Source organism: Pan paniscus, chromosome 1, assembly GCF_029289425.2.
Source record: "Pan paniscus chromosome 1, NHGRI_mPanPan1-v2.0_pri, whole genome shotgun sequence".
Classification (NCBI taxonomy): domain Eukaryota; kingdom Metazoa; phylum Chordata; class Mammalia; order Primates; family Hominidae; genus Pan; species Pan paniscus.
In genome coordinates this window covers 35,012,228-35,029,708 of record NC_073249.2, presented here as the reverse complement: position 1 = coordinate 35,029,708, position 17,481 = coordinate 35,012,228, and the positions used below count along the sequence as shown (strand labels likewise).

Below are 17,481 nucleotides of genomic sequence, written 5' to 3'. Positions count from 1 at the left end.
ATGAAAATGGGAGGAGGAAAAGCTACAACAATCAATTATCTCCAGGGGAAAAAATATCTATCTGGAAGTAAGAAAATACACGTATACCAAAGAGAAAAGCATGTGCAGAGAAACAGCACCGCAGGAAGAAGGATAGGGTAGCAAAGTTGACAGCACAAAGCCCGTCTTCTGGCCACCCTTTCCCCTGGGGAAAAAGGATATGGAGTAGGCCATTCCCCTTACCTCCTCTGCAGTGACCATGGCAATCACATTCACTCCCTGCTCCCACACCATCTGCCAGAAGTCGTGGCACGTGTGTGGCAGGGGCCCCTGGGTGGCTATGTAGTGCCATTCTGCCCCGCCAACCACCACCTAAAAACCAAGAAAAGTATCGGTAAATAAACCCCAAGTCCGGACAACATTACCTGCTGATCACCTGTCCATCTGTATCCACCTTAAAACCTTGGATATATTTTTGGGGCCAAATGAATTAGTTCAATGAACAAAAACCCTGAGATTACAGAGGCTAGTGTAGTGACACATTCTCACATGAAAATACTTTTTGCCACTCAAGCCTATTAAAATATTTATGTAATCCTGGTTTTTGAGACTGAGTCTTGCTCTGTTGCTCAGGCGGGAGTGCAGTGGCACGATCTTGGCTCACTGCAACCTCCGCCTCCTGGGTTCAAGCAATTCTCCCGTCTCAGACTCCCAAGGAGCTGGGATTACAGGCACTCGCCATCATGCCCGGCTAATTTTTGTATTTTTGTAGAGATGGCGTTTCACCATGTTGGCCAGGCTGGTCTTGAACTCCTGACTTCAGGTGATACGCCCATCTCAGCCTCCCAAAGTGCTGGGATTACAGGCCTGAGCCACCAGGCTTGGCCTTTACCTGATCTTTGTTTGCAACTCACAGTATATGCAAACTAGTGCCTATTAAAAACCATACACATACACACAAGTATAGATGCATATATATGAACATGTATAACTTAGGATTTACTTGTTACAGAAATAATAGTTAATGCTTACTATGTGCAATGTACTCTGACATTTTCCATTCTTTTCTCTTTTCTAGTCGATTTCATTGAAACACACACACACACACACACACCTGGTCATGACCACTAAACTGATTTCACATTCTACCACTGTGTTGTAATCCAGTTTGAAAAGCAGTGCTTCATGGCATCCAATTAAACAAAAAACAAACAAACAAAAAGATCATGAAACAACATCCCTTTTGGAGCACTATCTTTCTCCTGTGGATCTGAGATGAAGTGTATCATAAACCTCTGCTGTCACTGCTGCTCTGTGGTGCCATGCACGGCAGAGATGCTACGAATGCTCTTGTCAACAGCATATATTTTATCAATAGCTTCACCTTGGTAGTACCACAGCATCCAACTGAACTACAGTCATGACATGACTTTGGATAATAAAATTATTACCCCTGCAGCTCAGGGTGATCAGGGGAAGATAATTCTACAGCTATAAATACTAGCTGCAGAGAACCATAAATAAGAAGTTGTACCCAAAGTGTTAAAGGTCATGCTGTCAAGGTGAAATGGTGGCCTTTGGAGGAATTCTTTCTGTTCTCCCTTCCAGGTCTGTGCCTTGATATTGCAAAGTCAGGTCCCTTCTACATCTATACAATGCAGATCTCTGGAGAGTTCAAAAAGTAATGAAGTAATCATTGTTTGAAACTTTTTCCCCTCATTTATTTGATAAAACTGTATGCTAACTTGGTTCAAACAAAAACAATGTAAGTTATTGTCTAATTACACAAGGCATGTTTAGGTCAAAGCTGGCAAGAAAAATCCATTTTCCAAATACTGGTGGGAGATAACATTCATATATTTGCTGGCTAGGAGTTTGGTTTATCCGTGGAATTGTGATTTTAAACATTAGCCTCTCTGGCACCCAACGTATAGGAAACATAAATACTTCCAGAGAATGCTGCTGCTGCCTGGGGCCTTTCAGTATATTCCAAGTATTAACAGAAGGGTATTAAAAACTGCATTAAAAACACAACAAGCAGTGCTGCTGAGGTAGATTTCACACATGTGATTCCACCTCTGGAGCAAATAAATCTCTGTTCTGTGTTAACGGCTGCTTGGAACCCAGGGGGGAAAACACTGGCAAAATATACTCCTCTATTCCAAAACACAGGGACAAGTTCTTGCAAGCTCCACGGGTCTATTAAATGCACCCATGTCTAACCCGGATCCACAGGATGAAATGTGGGCCACAGAGAATACCAAGGAAGGGAATGCTCCTCGGTTAACAATGCCCGATGGGCTCAGTTTATACAAAGTGACAGCTTTTTTCAGAGAGCAGATGGAAAATAGTGGAAGAGATCTGGCCAAAAGAAGAAGATAATATAATATTTCTATGTAAGATTTTCATAGACACTCTATCAGGAAGCAGCTGTGTGATCTGCATCTTTGTTGGAATACATTACTTTGGTCATTGTTTCATAATGTAAACTAAGCCCATGAAACCCACCACTGACAGTTTATTTAAGAGTTTCCTAGAGTTCACTTTTTACTTCTCACTCTCAAAAATCCAAGTTAAAATTAGTAATATGATCTATGATAGTTACTCTTTTATATTTCTTTTGACAGTACTTTCTAATTATTAAAAACTATGGTTATCTGTGTATATTAATAAAAATAGTATATACCCAACCATACTATACTTTTCCCATTCTGTATCAAAACTAGTTATAATTGATACACAAGCTAGATATCTAACTCGCCTTTTACAGGCTTAAAAAAACCTGTTAATAATTCTGCTACAGTTGAAAAGTCCAATGAGGAAAGTAAGTAATTCTAGACAAGGCCGAAAACAGGTTTCTAAGGCTATTGATCACAGTGGACTATCAATTGAACCTTGTGTTATTTAACAACACCTATAACACTGGCTTTAACATTAATAGATGAACAAATCTCCCACTTCACAGTTCAGAGCAAATGGTGACATTCTAAATAAGTGTCCCTCTGTTAACAGGGACTCTGAGGAAGGTAAGCTATTTAAGAAACATTTAACTACAGGTACACATGTATCCATAAGTCAAAGTTTTAACTGCAGAAGTGCTAAACTATGTAATACTGACATATAAAGGTTTGAAGTATTTGAAATAATAACAAAAATTTAGTAACACAAATTCATTGACTAATGTGGCAAATCTTTCAAGATTCAATATTAACCACACTTTTATAGTGTAGGTGAAAATTACTCCACTCTTCTAAATATCATGCAATAATAGGACTCGCGCTTTTATAAAATGCATAACCTGCAGTATTATGAGGGAAAAACAATAGTTTCTATTGTTATTGAACATAACACTTTTATGTCAGTAATGCAATACCTGTAACTTCCAAAGTCTCCAGCACCTGCTAATTACAAACTGAAAAGGATAATCTGAGTATAGAGAGAGTTACAGCCCACAGAGAGAAGGAAAAGTTAAAGCCTCTGTAACGAGCGAGCTTCAGAAATCGCTGACCTGAAGTTCTTCCTGAGGCTGCTAGACTTCCTTCTCTCTGCAGTGATAGACATGCCCTTCCACTTGACTAAGAAAAGCACAGGAGTTCAAAAACAATCCCTGAGGGTCTGGTGACAAGCCAAAAGGTACAATTGCAGCCCACACATTTTCTTCTCCCCGCATTTTTACCTTTAACCCAGCCATCTTTACCAAACCTTCTAACAGGCTTGCCTTCTTACCTTGATGTGGGAGGCATTAATGTATCCTGTGTTATTTTCTTTGGTTGGTATCAGCTCTACTCGATTCTCCTCATAGGGGACAACTTCACGGATTCGGCTGCGCTCGGCGTTTTCTGGCAGAGCTGCTGTGCTGAAAATGCCATTCGCCTTTTTCTTTGGAATTTGCTCATATTCTGTGAACACCATTCCCTCTTCTAGTTTCTTCTTCAGGGTTCTGAACTGCAACAGAAATTGATCTTCAGCTCTCTAAATTATCTGATCCAAAAACTCAATGAAACAACCAAATTTCTTTAAATATTTAGCGATTGTGTTAAAAGAGATTTCAAGTTCTACAATCAATGCTTGGTTTGTCTCATTATCAACCATATTGATATTTTCCCTTGTCTAATAACCATTTTCCTTCTTACTCATATTATAAGTAGAACAAATCTGCAAGAACTAGCAAGAGTTGAAATTCAAAAATCAATATTTTTGCTATTAACAACTCTAAAGTCCTAATGATAAAGAGACTGTTAATCTTAATTATCCAAACATCCTTTCCTCCACCTATATAGCTGTTTTTAAGATGATACTGGTCCACAGTTCTATAGCTCTGAGGATTAAATCACTCTCTTTTTTCCTCCTTCTTGGCCAAACTACTAATTACAATAACATGGTATTAATTGGGTTAAATGATTTCTCTGAAGTCCCTTCTGGCTTTAAAAACATTCTAATTCTGGATACATACTGGCAGAAATCGAACACCCTGGTGTTATTAGTACTTTGTTACATTTATACAACCTGTTTCTTAACCTTCTGACAGCAATTTCGGGAACTAAGGATCCACCTTTCTTCACTTCTGAAACACTACCATGCAGCTGCTTTCTGCTTTTCAAAACCCATGTTGTCACAATGCATTATCCAGACAATTATAAATCAGCCTCATTTTATGGTCATACGAGGGGACAGCATTTTTAAAGAACTCTATAAATGCTTGGATACAAGGTCATGTCTTTTGCGGGAAACATGGATGGAGCTGGAGGCTATTATCCTTAGCAAACTAAAGCAGAAACAGAAAACCAAATACTGTATGTTGTCACTTATAAGTGGGAGCTAAATGATAAGAATTTATGAACACAAAGAAGGAAACAACAGACACTGGGGCCTACCTGAGGGTGGAGGGTGGAAGGAGGGAGAGGAACAGAGAGGATAACCATGGGGTACTGGGCTTAATACCTGGGTGATGAAATAATACGTACAACAAACCCCTGTGACATGTGTTTACCTATGTAATAAACCTTCACATGTGCCCCCAAAACTAAAATAAAAGTTTAAAAAAATTAAAAATAAAAATAAATGCTTGGATAAAATAATCACTTCCTAAGAAGTGGCAATTGCTCACAAAAATTATAGAAATTCAGAGCTACTGCAAGTGTTTAACTTGTGCATTTTACAAAACAGGAAGTGGGCCCAAAGAAATTGAGTGACTTGACCAAGTCATACAGCATGTTAGGGGCTGATGGTTTTAGTCAACCAATGATCCGCCAACCGGACAAAGCAGGAAGACCGGAACGGAGAAACATGAGATGCTGAAAGAGACTGATTTAATGCAACACAGTTATACCTGATCTTCCTAATCTCAGATTGAAGAAAGAATGCATCACACAAATCTCAATGCTGGCATATTCGGGCAAGGAGGGTGTTTTGGGATCCTAAGACTACAGAGAATGAATCACATTGACAAGCCTGCCACTTACCCTCTCGTCCATGGGAACCCGGGTGGCATCAACTCGATTCTCTTCCCGCCCTGAGACTCGAGCCACCGAGAGCCCGTTCAATGCTGCCAACATCAGCGGCCTCTTCTGTGCCTCCAGGCCTGCCATCTTCTGCTTCTCTAGATTCTTGCGGCAAGAAAAGGCATGTGCTCATTGTTTATAATACTAGTAGAATGTTGGAATGTGTTTTAATCTCCTCAAATCTGTAACTCCCCAGCCAAGGAATGCAGACAATCACCATCAGTAGGGCGAATTCAAACACAGCCTTCCCACTATTCCCACTGGGCCCCTGGAAGCCAGTTCCTACAGGACTCCTGAGCTTTTATTCTTAATTAACTCCTTAGCTAGATAGACCAATAAATAAGAAAAAAGACTCTCTACAAATACACCCTGCCATAGGGCAAAACAAAACAAAACAAAAACAAAATAGGGTACATGCAATACACTTTAGAAAGATAAGGATGACAGGACAAGGAAAAGAGAAACAGGGTTATATGAATCATCTAATCCAATCACAGTGACAGACCTTCTGCACAGACGGAATGGAGCAAAACTTGTAAAACAGTTTGTTGTTGATTGAGAGATCCACACACATAAACTGTAGAGGAAAATCTTCCTAAGTTTCCGTCCTGAGGGGCTAATGCTGAGGATGTTAATTCTATAATTAATCTCTGATCCTTGGAATACCTAAGGGTGGTGTCATCCCCAGAATTGAGAGCTGATGTGGTTTAGCAAACTCACTAACAGCAAAGCCTGGCTGGGGTCATCTAAGATGATCCGCAGGCATTACCCTTCAGGCTTCACCCAGAGGGCCCACAATAACAGAGACTGTGCCTCCCAACACAAATGGTGGGACATCACTGCATGCCACTAAGCTATGGGGGAACATGGACTCCGGAACTGAGCAGACCACTTAGGGAAAGGTTTTGATGTTTATACCTGGTCCTGGTTTGTGGCTTTTTGATTTCCATCCTCTATGCCCTCACCTCTAAATTGAAATTGGATTGGGCAGGGCTGGTTTTTACCCTCCTGCTGTGCTTCCTCAGGTCCTTGAAACTGACCGAGTATGAAAAAGCTCTCTTTATGCTCACTTCAAGCAAGCCACGAAGGGCCTTTCCTAAAATTAAGTGTGTCTTTGAAGTTAAGGGAAGAACACAGGCATTCCTCATAGAAGCAGATGAGTTTTGCAGGGTTTAGGGATTCACACTGAAGGGCAACCAATTTGCAGATTCATTTGACTGACACAGATGAAGAGCCATTGAATCCTTGGTTTCTTTTCAAGCCTTGAGAGACTTTTTTCCTTATTCTATGATGTATAAATTCACTCCCCAGGAAGAGGTCTTGACGGAGCCATCCCACAGGGTTATGAATTATTCTAATTGCGGGTGGGAGGACTGCATGACGCCCTTCCATGTGTCTCCACAATGTCACCTACAATCAGAATGAAGCCTGTGTGAGTGACACTGACAACAGGATGCCTATCCTGGTGGCAGCCGACTCATCAGACAAACCAAAGGAGTATCTCAGAGGAGGTTACTGGGAGAAAGTGAGAAAAGCACTGTGAAAGGAAAATATCTTGGGCCCCAAATCACTAAGCTAAAAGGAAAAGTCAAGCTGGGCACTGCTTGGGCAAACCTGCCTCCCATTCTATTCAAAGTCACCCCTCTGCTCACTGAGATAAATGCATATCTGATTGCCTCCTTTGGAGAGGCTAATCAGAAACAAAAGAATGCAACCATTTGCCTTTCACCTACCTGTGACGTGGAAGCCCCCTCCCTACTTCAAGTCTTCCTGCCTTTGCTTCAAGTTGTCCTGCCTTTCCAGACAGAAACAATATTGACTGATGTCTCATCTCTCCCTAAAATGTATAAAACCAAGCCATGCCCCGACCACCTTGGGCACATGTCATCAGGACCTCCTGAGGCTGTGTGACAGGTGTGTACCCTCAACCTTGGCAGAATAAACTTTCTACATTAACTGAGACCTGTCTCAGATTTTCTGGGTTTACAGTACCCAAGGACTTACCACCAAAAGATATAATATTCTTACAAATGGCCCTGGTCTCTCAATTCTCGGGAACCCCCTGGGGGAAGATTCTGGATTAAAATTTTTAGGTCTTTGTTTGCTTGCTGCTAGTTTTGGGGAGAAAGAGTTTTTCTTTCTTTTTTTTTATTTCTGCCACCTCTTTCACTTGGGAATCTATTTTCACTGCTCTCCAAAGTTTTGAGAAGGCAGTAGTTCTGGAAAATGGGTCCTGAGCTCCTCTCAGCAGTCCTGCTTTCTTTCCACCTGCACTGTAAGGTGACCCTAACTGGGTCTAAGACAAAAAGTAATTAACTTGTCTTTCTTGGAAAAGGATTATTACTCAGTGATAAATCAAAGTATGTCTCTTTGATCCTTCTCACTCACCCTATCAGCTTGTTACCAGAGATAAAAAATAATAATAATAATTCACAAGCTCTGATCTGTGATCAGAGGGCCTTTTCTTCTCAGCGCATCAACTTCTGGCTAGGGGACTACAAGCAGGGAAGTATCTTCAAGGAAGCAGTAGGAGCCAGAATGAGGAGCTATAAAAGCGGCGGAACCATCCATCAAACAGACAAGCAGCTCCAGGAGAGCTGCCCAGAGGGCAAATTCTCACCATACCTGCACACCCCGCCAGCCCCTGAGTTTTCTTTTGCTAAAAGTTTCTCATTGTGTTCTGATCAAGAGGGCCCTTAGAATGGCCATCACCTCTCATGAATTCCCATCAAGCTGGCAAAAGCTGCCCATAGTGAGGAGAGCAGAGAAGTATCTGACCTGTGGGGATGTTGCTTAGGCTATGGGGTGAGTTTTTGCATTAAAAACAAAACAGATGGAGACTCATCTTGGGCTCAAAGCCACTGGCATTGTCACCACCTTGCCTGGCCTCCTGGCTCACTGAAGCAGCTCCTAATCCACCTCTAAGGTCTGCCGGTGTCCTTGAGCTCCTGAGTGTAGCAGATTTGGGGGGGAAAAAATCAACAGGGAAAATGAAGTAGAAATGGGGTAATTATTTTCTTGAACTAAAGGTTAATGGCTAAAATTTGCTAGTCATTATTACCCACATGAATGGAATGGAAAAGCATCTGGAGAAAAAACAATAGTGAAAATCTCCTTGTTCCTTTGTGATAATGCAAGGAACTCTAAGGAGGAGACCCATGCCAAGATTTTGGCTACAGGCTATTTGTTTAATATGAGTAACAAGAGAAGAGGATGAATACAGCCAAAATGAGGTTATGGGACCATGTGGACATCATTAAGTATCAAGTTGGCAGGGGAAATAGCTAAATTAAATGCTTAGACTGATAGGTTCTTGATGCTAATGTTGCTTTTAAGTGGTCTGGAAGAAGTATTGAAAAATCATTTTCTACCAAAAAATTGCTTTCTTCCATGCTGGGAAAGCTCTCTCCCAACAGCACCCACCCATTTCTTCCATTCCAAGCCAAAGGTTTTCTTTGCTAGAGGCAAAGGTACACCTTGCACAATTTCCTTCTAGGTTTGCAAAAAGTCATGTCTGTATAAAAATCTCTTAGCACTACTCTAGTGGGGCTGGCCAGAACTGTGAGGTTGAGAATGTTCTTAAGGTTTTCCAAAAGTAACAAGGTTGTTACAGATTCAATTTCTGACCCCAGGAACTTGGCTTCCTTAAATCTTTGGGCCTTGATTGTTCTTTTCAGGTTGAATCCCAGTGATGGGTTAGGAAGACCTGGAAATGAAGGTGGCCTAATGGAATCCATCAAAGCAAATTTTAAGTTACAACTGTTTCGGAGTTCCTAAAATTAGGCTTGGCTACCTTATGGTGCAGCCATGGTGAATGAAGAGAAGTCAATCTGGCTTTGATTAGTTCTAGTTAATAGGTTTTTTTTAAAGGAGTGAAAATGTTCATGGCAAGCAGCAATGGAGATTTTTTTTTTGTTTTTCTGAGACGGGGTCTTGCTCTGTCATCCAGGCTGGAGTGCAGTGGTGCCATCTCGGCTCACAGCAACCTCCGCCTTGTGGGTTCAAGTGATTCTCCTGCCTCCCTCCTGAGTAACTGGGATTACAGGTGCACGCCACCACACCCGGCTAATTTTTGTATTTTTAGTACTGATGGGGTTTCACCATGTTGGTCAGGCTGGTCTTGAACTCCTGACCTTGTGATCTGCCCACCTTGGCCTCCCAAAGTGCTGGGATTACAGGCGTGAGCCACAGTGCCCAGCCGAGATTTTTTAAAGTAGCTATAATCCAAACATTTTCTCATTAGTAAGAGCAGATTCGCTTCGTTGTTCTATATGTGCCTGCATAGTCCTGTTCTGACAACTTAACTGTCTCCCCAAATTGTACAATTTTTTTTTTAAAGCGATGAGGTTTAGTCCTGTCATCCAGGCTGGAGTGCAGTGGCAAAATCATAGGTCACTAAAGCCTTGAATTCCTGGGCTCAAGCGATCCTCCCACCTCAGCCTCCTGATTAGCTAGGACTACAGGCTCCTGCCATCATGTCTGGCTGGTTCTTTTTTTATTATTATTTTATTTTAGAGATAAGATCTCATTATACTGCCCAGGCTGGCTTCATACTCCTGGCTTCAAGTGCTCTTCCTACCTCAGCCTCCCAAGTAGCTGGGACTACAGGTGTCCCCCACCATACCTGGCTCTGTACATATTATGAAGAAGAGCTATTCATGTCTAGTACTAGGATGGATCTTCAAGTGGTAATATGTATGTATATATGTACGTGTGTATTCACGTATGTGTGTGAATTTTTGACAGAATAAGTTCAATGGAGAATTATTTATCCAATTACTAAGTTATATATCCAATTACTATAATTTTCTTGAATCTGTGTGAAACATCTATTGAAAGAAAATCTGAATACAAAGCTAGACATATCACAGTCCAGACAATATTGGTGAGTCTTGACTTACGGATCTATACAGAAGGCGGTATAGGGATGTTGCTCTTTAATACCTAACTGGATGTGGGGGACAGCTTTCCTTCAAGAAAACAAAACACTAAAAGACACAGCAAGGTGAACTTCCCCAATACCAGCTTACCCAATTGGAAGTCTGAGCTTTGAATAAACAGCAAAATGCTGGCTGAGGCACTGGCCTCAATAACGTACCAAGTACACCTGTTAGAAGCCACAAATGAGAATGGAAGATTTATCTGAAAGGGCAAAAACTCAACACTTTGTGTAATAAAGTACTACCTTTTAAATGCTCAATGATTCCTTAAAAACCTACCACGTTCCCTGCATAAGCCCTGCCCCTTGCTCAGTGCCTGAAGCATGTGCTTTCACACTGGAAAATGCCCTGGGAGAGGAGGACACTCACCCTGATCATCATCTCTCTCTCTATAATGCTGTCTTCCAGGGAAAACATTTCAGACACAGGTCTCTCCTTCACAGGCTCTTTTTTGACCCGCTCCTTCACACTAGTCAGGTCGGGTTCCGAGATGGATGGGCCGAGAGAGGCCCCGTTGACAGCCGGCGGGTCAGTCCGAGACACGCTGATGGCCTTGGCTGGCCCATGCCTCAGCACCCTGGCTCTGGCCATGGCGGGAGGAAGGCTGGCTTGGTCCTGCCTCAGAGCCCCATTGCTCACACTCTTCCTTGGACCGGGGTACTCAGGCGGGGGCTTGTTGGGGATGCGGGCCAGGGCCGCCTGCAGCTGGGCACTGTACTCCATCTTCTCCCGGAGCATGGGGATCTGGGGCACCGATTCTGGAGCCTCCTCCTCCTCCTCCTCGCTCTCGCTGCTGTGGATCAGCATAGTGGCATCAGAGAAGGTCTTCTTGTGGTGATACTGAGGGAGCTGGGGGACCTCGTGGCTGCCCGACCCCTCCTCGGGCGGTCCCTGCTCCCGGAGCGTGTTGCGGCGAGCCATGGGGAGGTGGAGCGACTTGAGCGTCATGGCCTCCATGCCCCGCACCATGCTGTTCATCACCTCCAGGCTGTGGCGCTTGTTCACCGTGCCGTGGTGCTTGGTGGCCGTGAGGGGCTCGCTCACCTCCTGGAGAGACTGATGAACCACCGGAGAGCTGTCCTCTTGGAAGGTCTTCACCGAGAGCTGCACCTTCCGGGTCACCAGGTCCGGGCTGCTGCCGCTGACGTACTTGTGGCGGTGGCTGGCCAGGTCTGGGGTGCTGGTGGCAGGTCGTGGCCGTGGGTAGGGGGGCGGTGGCCTGAAGAGATAGTTCTTAAGCATGTGGGCCGTGCTGTAGTTATGGCTGCCCTGCAGCTGCATGTTGGCCAGCTCTGGGGTGCTCACCGTGTGCGAGATGGCGCTTGCCCCCGGCTTGCTTGGTACCACATTATTCTTTGGGTTCCTCTGGTCAGATGGACTGACAAGTTTGTTGCTGTAGACCCCCTGTGGCCCATAAGGGACAGTGTAGGGGTGCCTCTCCCGCATCTCCGGTTGGCTGTACACCAGATCCTCTGGCTGGTTGTAGGCATGGGCGTTGATAATGTTGAGGTTTCTCAGAGACTGGCTCTGGCTGTCTGTATGCAGGATCCCCCTCTTCATCTGGCGCATGACTGTCTCATAATCGGGGGTTGGCCTGTACGAGGGCACGATGATCGCGCTGTGCCGGTGGCTCGGGATGTAGTCGGCCCGCATGATGTCACTCCCAGGGATACTGAGGTTGGAGGATACAGGGGAGGCCTGGATGAAACTTTGCGAGCAGTTGAGGGAGTTGACGCTGTGAACGCTACACACGCTGCCATTGGTGACAGTGCCATTTAAATAATTTAAGTCCAGGCTGTTGTGAGAGTTGCAATACAAGGCTTCTTCATTCCCATGAAAAATGCTGTCTACAAGAAGTCAAACAAAGGCACGTGAACCTCCAAGCCATCCTGCCACAACAAAGTACATCCTTATACTCATGAGGTGACTTTTAATTTAAACAAGTCATAAAAAGTGAAATCCCATGGTCTCCACCCACATGTTCTATAGAATAACAGATACTATCTTGGATGAAATGCCAACATACAGAAAGAACACCTTAAGACATACTGAAAAGAAAAAGGGAAGCTAATGGAAGAAGGCATGCACACATTTGGAGTAGGTGTCACTTGAGGAAGTTCTCAATTTTGCCATAAGCTTTGAAATCAGGCACCAACAACAGCCCTCCAGTTGGGGAGGCCTGTCCTCTTGTGCAGGGCTCGGCAATAGGACTGAATATTTAGACAAGACAGTCAAGAACTTTAATAGGGCAATAGATTTCAATTACTAAGTGCTCAGAGCTGCTCTTCCTGACGGCAATGGAAAAAGCCCCTTCACCCAGGGGACTGCAGGGCATTCTAAAGACACACAAAAAAAGATGTAGCCAGGGTGTCCACACAGCTAGTTCATCCTGAGCAGCAATAAAGGGCAAAATTAGAATCAAGAGTTCTTTTTGGTAATTCCCCAAATCCCCTCTAGATCTGGTTTCATCACTTAGGTCAATTCAAGTAAAAATTAATTATAGTTTAAAGAAGTACCTAAAGAGAGAAAAAGCAGATTTCTACAATCAGGCCCATTCTAGGTGTCTGGTGTTCTCTTACACACACACACACCCCAAGGAAGGCAACCTCTTGCCTTTCTGTGGCCAAAATATATTCATTTTCACACTACAGATTTAAACATGAGCAAAACAGAGAAACAGAAAATCAGAGAAGGTGAAAAACAGAAAAGGCGACTGAAGACATTCAACTCTCTGAAGAGGAGGAATGTGGAAAGAGATCTGATCAGATGAGACAGGCACAAAAAACAGGGGGAACACAGAGACAAATGTGCCGCAATTTATCCACCTCCCATGGGGTTTGGCGCCTTCCCATAGAAATGTGGTAACTTTGCTAGTCTCCTTATAAAAAGTACTATTTTTATTAAATTAAATAGTCTTGATTGTCTTGGTTTTCATGCTCACACTTTCAGACAGCAGAGGATTCAAAATGGCCAGGAGTTGATAACGTAGAAACTATATTATCCATTTACTACATTTCCAACATCCAAGGTTTTCTACCATCTCTCTTTTTGAAATGCAGTTAGCATAATGATTACAAGTTACCGATTTTCATATATAAGTTCCATCATTAATCTCTCTGTATTCCAATTTCTATAACTGTAAAATAGAAATAATAATAGTACCTATAGGTTTATTTTAAGGATGACATAAGACAATATATAGCAAGTACTTACAGCAATACCACAATTGCTCTATGAATGTTAGTTGTTATCATGAAGTCATTACTAGCAGAAGAAGCTTTTTCACACATTTTGCATGGGAGATGTTTTGGGAGAAAGAGAGGAATAAAACAGATTTACCTTACTCAGAGAAGAAAAAAGCAAGTGTACCAAGAAAGGGGCTGGAGAAAGAGATGAGAAAAACAGCTAAAAGAAAAGGCTGACTTTGTTTATTTCTTCCAATTATTCTGCATGCCCGTGTTCTACGTCACCATGAAAAGCTGAGTGACTGCCACGAGCTTTCTGATACTGGCAATGAAGGTGAAGTGCATTCGCTTGGGCTGAGCTGTCATACTCTCTTCTCTAAGCTCCCTTAGGAAAGGGAGGAGAAAAGGACTTGCTCACTGCCTTGGCCCCGACTCCCTGAGCAGCCAATACTGGGGAAATTTTTTGATCAGAGGTAACTGACAGTCTGGGCCTTCCACAAATTGAAGCTGTTAGCTACTGTCATTCAGACGATGACAAAGTTGAAAAGAAAGCATCCCTGTCATCTTTTTTTTAAAGCCTTCTTTACTGCTTACTGGTATTCAACTTTTTGTCTTAAGAAGGGAGAACGGCAAGCCAGAGTTACCTTGCGAGGTGTGCGTTTCCGAGTAGTGCTCACCACACTGGACGTGAACGGGAGGCAGGATGTACGGCTGCTGCCTGGGCTGAAACAGAGAACACAGAGGAGTTGGGGAGGCCTGGGCAGACACAGCTGGTGACTCACACAGCCAGCCCGGGCACACGGCAGTCCCGCCACGTTGTAAGGGAGGCTCGTGGCAGCTGCTGTCCCTGCCACCCCTTTGACTCAACCTTCTTCTACCTGTCTGCACTCCCATCTCATCACTAAGTTTGGAACTGGAGAAACGGTAAGGGAGAAATGAAGTTGGTTCAAGATCAGAAAGAGAAAGAGGTTACCATCAAAGACTAAATGTAACCATTTACTATCTATGTTCTAATATATTTGCAAAGTTCTCTATGCCTTCTTTCACAAGAATAACTTTTAGAAAAGGTAAATTATTCAAGGCAGGCAGATTGACTGAGCTCAGGAGTTCAAGACCAGCCTGGGCAACACATTGAAATGCCATTTCTATTAAAAATACAAAAATTAGCCAGGCATGGTGGCGCATGCCTGTAGTCCGAGCTACTCGCGAGCTGAGGCAGGAGAATCACTTGAACCTGGGACTTGGAGGTTGCAGTGAGCCATGATCGTGCCACTGCACTTCAGGTTGGGCAACAGATTGAGACTTCGTCTCCAAGAAAAAAAGAAAAAAATTATCTGGGCGTGGCGACATGCACCTGTAGTCCCAGCTACTTGGGAGGCTGAGGCGTGAGAGTCGTTGAACCTGAGCGGCGGAGGCTGCAGTAAGCCAAGATCATGCTACTGCACTCCAGCCTGGCGACAGAGCAAGACTCCGTCAATAAAAAAAAAAGAAAGAAAGAAAGAAAAGAAAGAAAGAAAGAAAGAAAGAAAGAAAGAAAGAAAGAAAGAAAGAAAGAAAGAAAGAGAAAGTAAATTATTATAACCCATCTCAGAAATGAGAATAAGGGGGACACCTGTTTTGTTCTCAAAATTCCATTCACAAGCTCCTACACATCAACATAGCTGTGCCTGAGACCCCAGTTCACAGCTCCACATCAACCTTAAATAGGAACAGGGTTAGTGTTAAGCTGAGCCCAGGGTGAATCTATTTAAATATCTAAAATGTGGCCCACAACAATGAGTGTGTAGCTGTCAAGACCACTTGCTGACCTTCCCCACTGCAGAACCAAGTGTGCAAAGGGCCCTGTCTACCCACCACCGCAGCGCAGAATCTTCCACAGTCTATTAAAGATGGCTATTTAGACTGAACCTGAATAACTTCATGCTGCGGAAGAGGGACAAGTTTTCAGAGAAAAAAACAAAACAAAACAAAACAAAAAAACTTCAATGGATTAAATATTTGGTGAACCAACAAAGGAAAGACGGTTATGCACTAATGTAATCTAGAGCAAGCCATTTAACCTCAGTCGGTCTCAGTTTCCTGTCAGTCAAATCAAGCTCCTCTCTTCCCCTACCTCAAGCATTCTCCATTTTATTTATGTACTGAGGTTCCAGGTAAGAATTTGTTTGAAATAAGAGTTTTGATTTGCGGGGGAAAAAACCCTCAAAACCCTTACGTTTGTAAGCCACCAAACAGGATAATCTCTCATATTTCTTTTTTCTTTTTTTTTTATTTTCTGAGACATTGTCTCACTCTATTGCCCAGGCTGGACTGCAGTGGCACGATCTCGGCTCACTGCAACCTCCGCCTCCCGGGTTCAAGAGATTCTCATGCCTCAGCCTCCCTAGTAGCTGGGATTACAGACGCTGTGCCACCAGGCCCTTTTAGTTTTTGTATTTTTAGTAGAGACGGGGTTTCACCATGTTGGCCAGGCTGGTCTTGAACTCTTGACCTCAAGTGATCCACCCACCTTGGCCTCCCAAAGTGCTGGGATTACAGGTGTGAGCTACCGTGCCCAGCCAATCTCTTATATTTCTATTAGCCTTATAGATTTTAAAGGTTACTATTTTGAGAGAAGAATCTGAGATCAAACCAAGAAACCCAAATCCAGCAGGGGTCACACTTTCTCAGCATCCCTCAATGGAAGAAACGCACTGGCCAAGAGCTTGAAGCTGGGTGAATAACTCACCTATCATTTTCTTTGCCACAAACAATGCTTGATCTTCAAAGGGGTAATTAAAAAAAAGGGATCCAAGAATTAAAAGGAATCAAGACAGAAGAAATGAAGAACTGAAATCAATCTAAGAAAGCAGTTCGGGCCTACCAAAGAAAAGGTGCTATATTCCCAAGTCTCCCTTTGGCTGATTTTTGAGTTGCAATTTAAAAATATTTTTCCTTTTCTTGGCAATACATAATTCAACTAAATTTTTCCATGGTAGCACAACCATTTTAAGGCTTTAAAGAAAAACACAGTGGGGAGGGATTTGTACAAGGGAATAGAAATACACAGCAAGGCAAAATTGGTTTACTGTGTTTTCTTGCCTTATTTTAAAAAATCCAATAAGTAAGTTACGGTTTATGAACTGACATAAATGAGCAGACTTATGCCAGTTCACAAACAGCATTGTCAAAAGACAATAATAGCTAATCCCTCAAACATCATTTCAGGATTATATTATTTATTTCATCTCGTTACATATTCTAATACATTATTCCATTTCTTCCCAGACCTGCTAATAGAGAAACAAACTTGACGCCAAAATATAGACAGAAGAGGGCAGGTGAAAAACAGCAATGAGAAGTCCTGGTTATCAGCAAGGAAGCCAAGAGACAATGTTATTTGGTCTTACTCACTCATTGTAAGAAACTCTTGGTGAAATGGTTTAAACCTAAAGGACAGGGGAAAGGGGGAAGCCATGAATTGGATCAGACTTCCTATAAACTGTCTTCATCCAAATAAAATAGGTAAGCCTCTGCATCCTCTCTGGATAATGAGGACAAGATAAGATCACAAGAGAGCTTTAAAACACTTTACCTCCCATAGGGTTTCAAGGGTGTAAATGAAAAATTATTTTGCTAATAAAGACATCTATACTCTAAAGAAGGGAAAAGGAAGATAACATTCATAAAGGAGAAGAATAAATAAATCAGTGCCATGAACAAATCTATTGGTACTCGGGGGAAAGCCCAAGGTATCTGTTACATTTCCAGGGCCCAGGACCACATGTGAGATATTGTGCATAATACTGAGAGAAATAATATTCACACAGGCACTCAGGAATTACTGCGATAATATAATGACTCAACTCAAGAATTCAGAGTCCCCACATCTAAGCA

General features: G+C 42.9%; 1 protein-coding gene across 3 annotated transcripts in view; it reads right to left on the bottom strand.

Moving 5' to 3' along the window:
• The window catches only part of PTPN14 (protein tyrosine phosphatase non-receptor type 14), a 204,300-nt gene that overhangs the window by 23,853 nt on the left and 162,966 nt on the right, over positions 1-17,481 (bottom strand). For 2 of the 3 annotated variants that reach the window (XM_063597171.1, XM_055108167.2), the window contains 5 exons: positions 14,250-14,328; positions 10,790-12,267; positions 5,442-5,585; positions 3,706-3,924; positions 223-351 (listed from right to left, as the gene is read on the bottom strand). In XM_063597171.1, coding sequence (XP_063453241.1) covers positions 223-351; positions 3,706-3,924; positions 5,442-5,585; positions 10,790-12,267; positions 14,250-14,328 — 2,049 coding nt within the window. The remainder of the gene's footprint in view (positions 1-222; positions 352-3,705; positions 3,925-5,441; positions 5,586-10,789; positions 12,268-14,249; positions 14,329-17,481) is intronic. The other variant, XM_055108171.2, reaches the window with a different exon arrangement.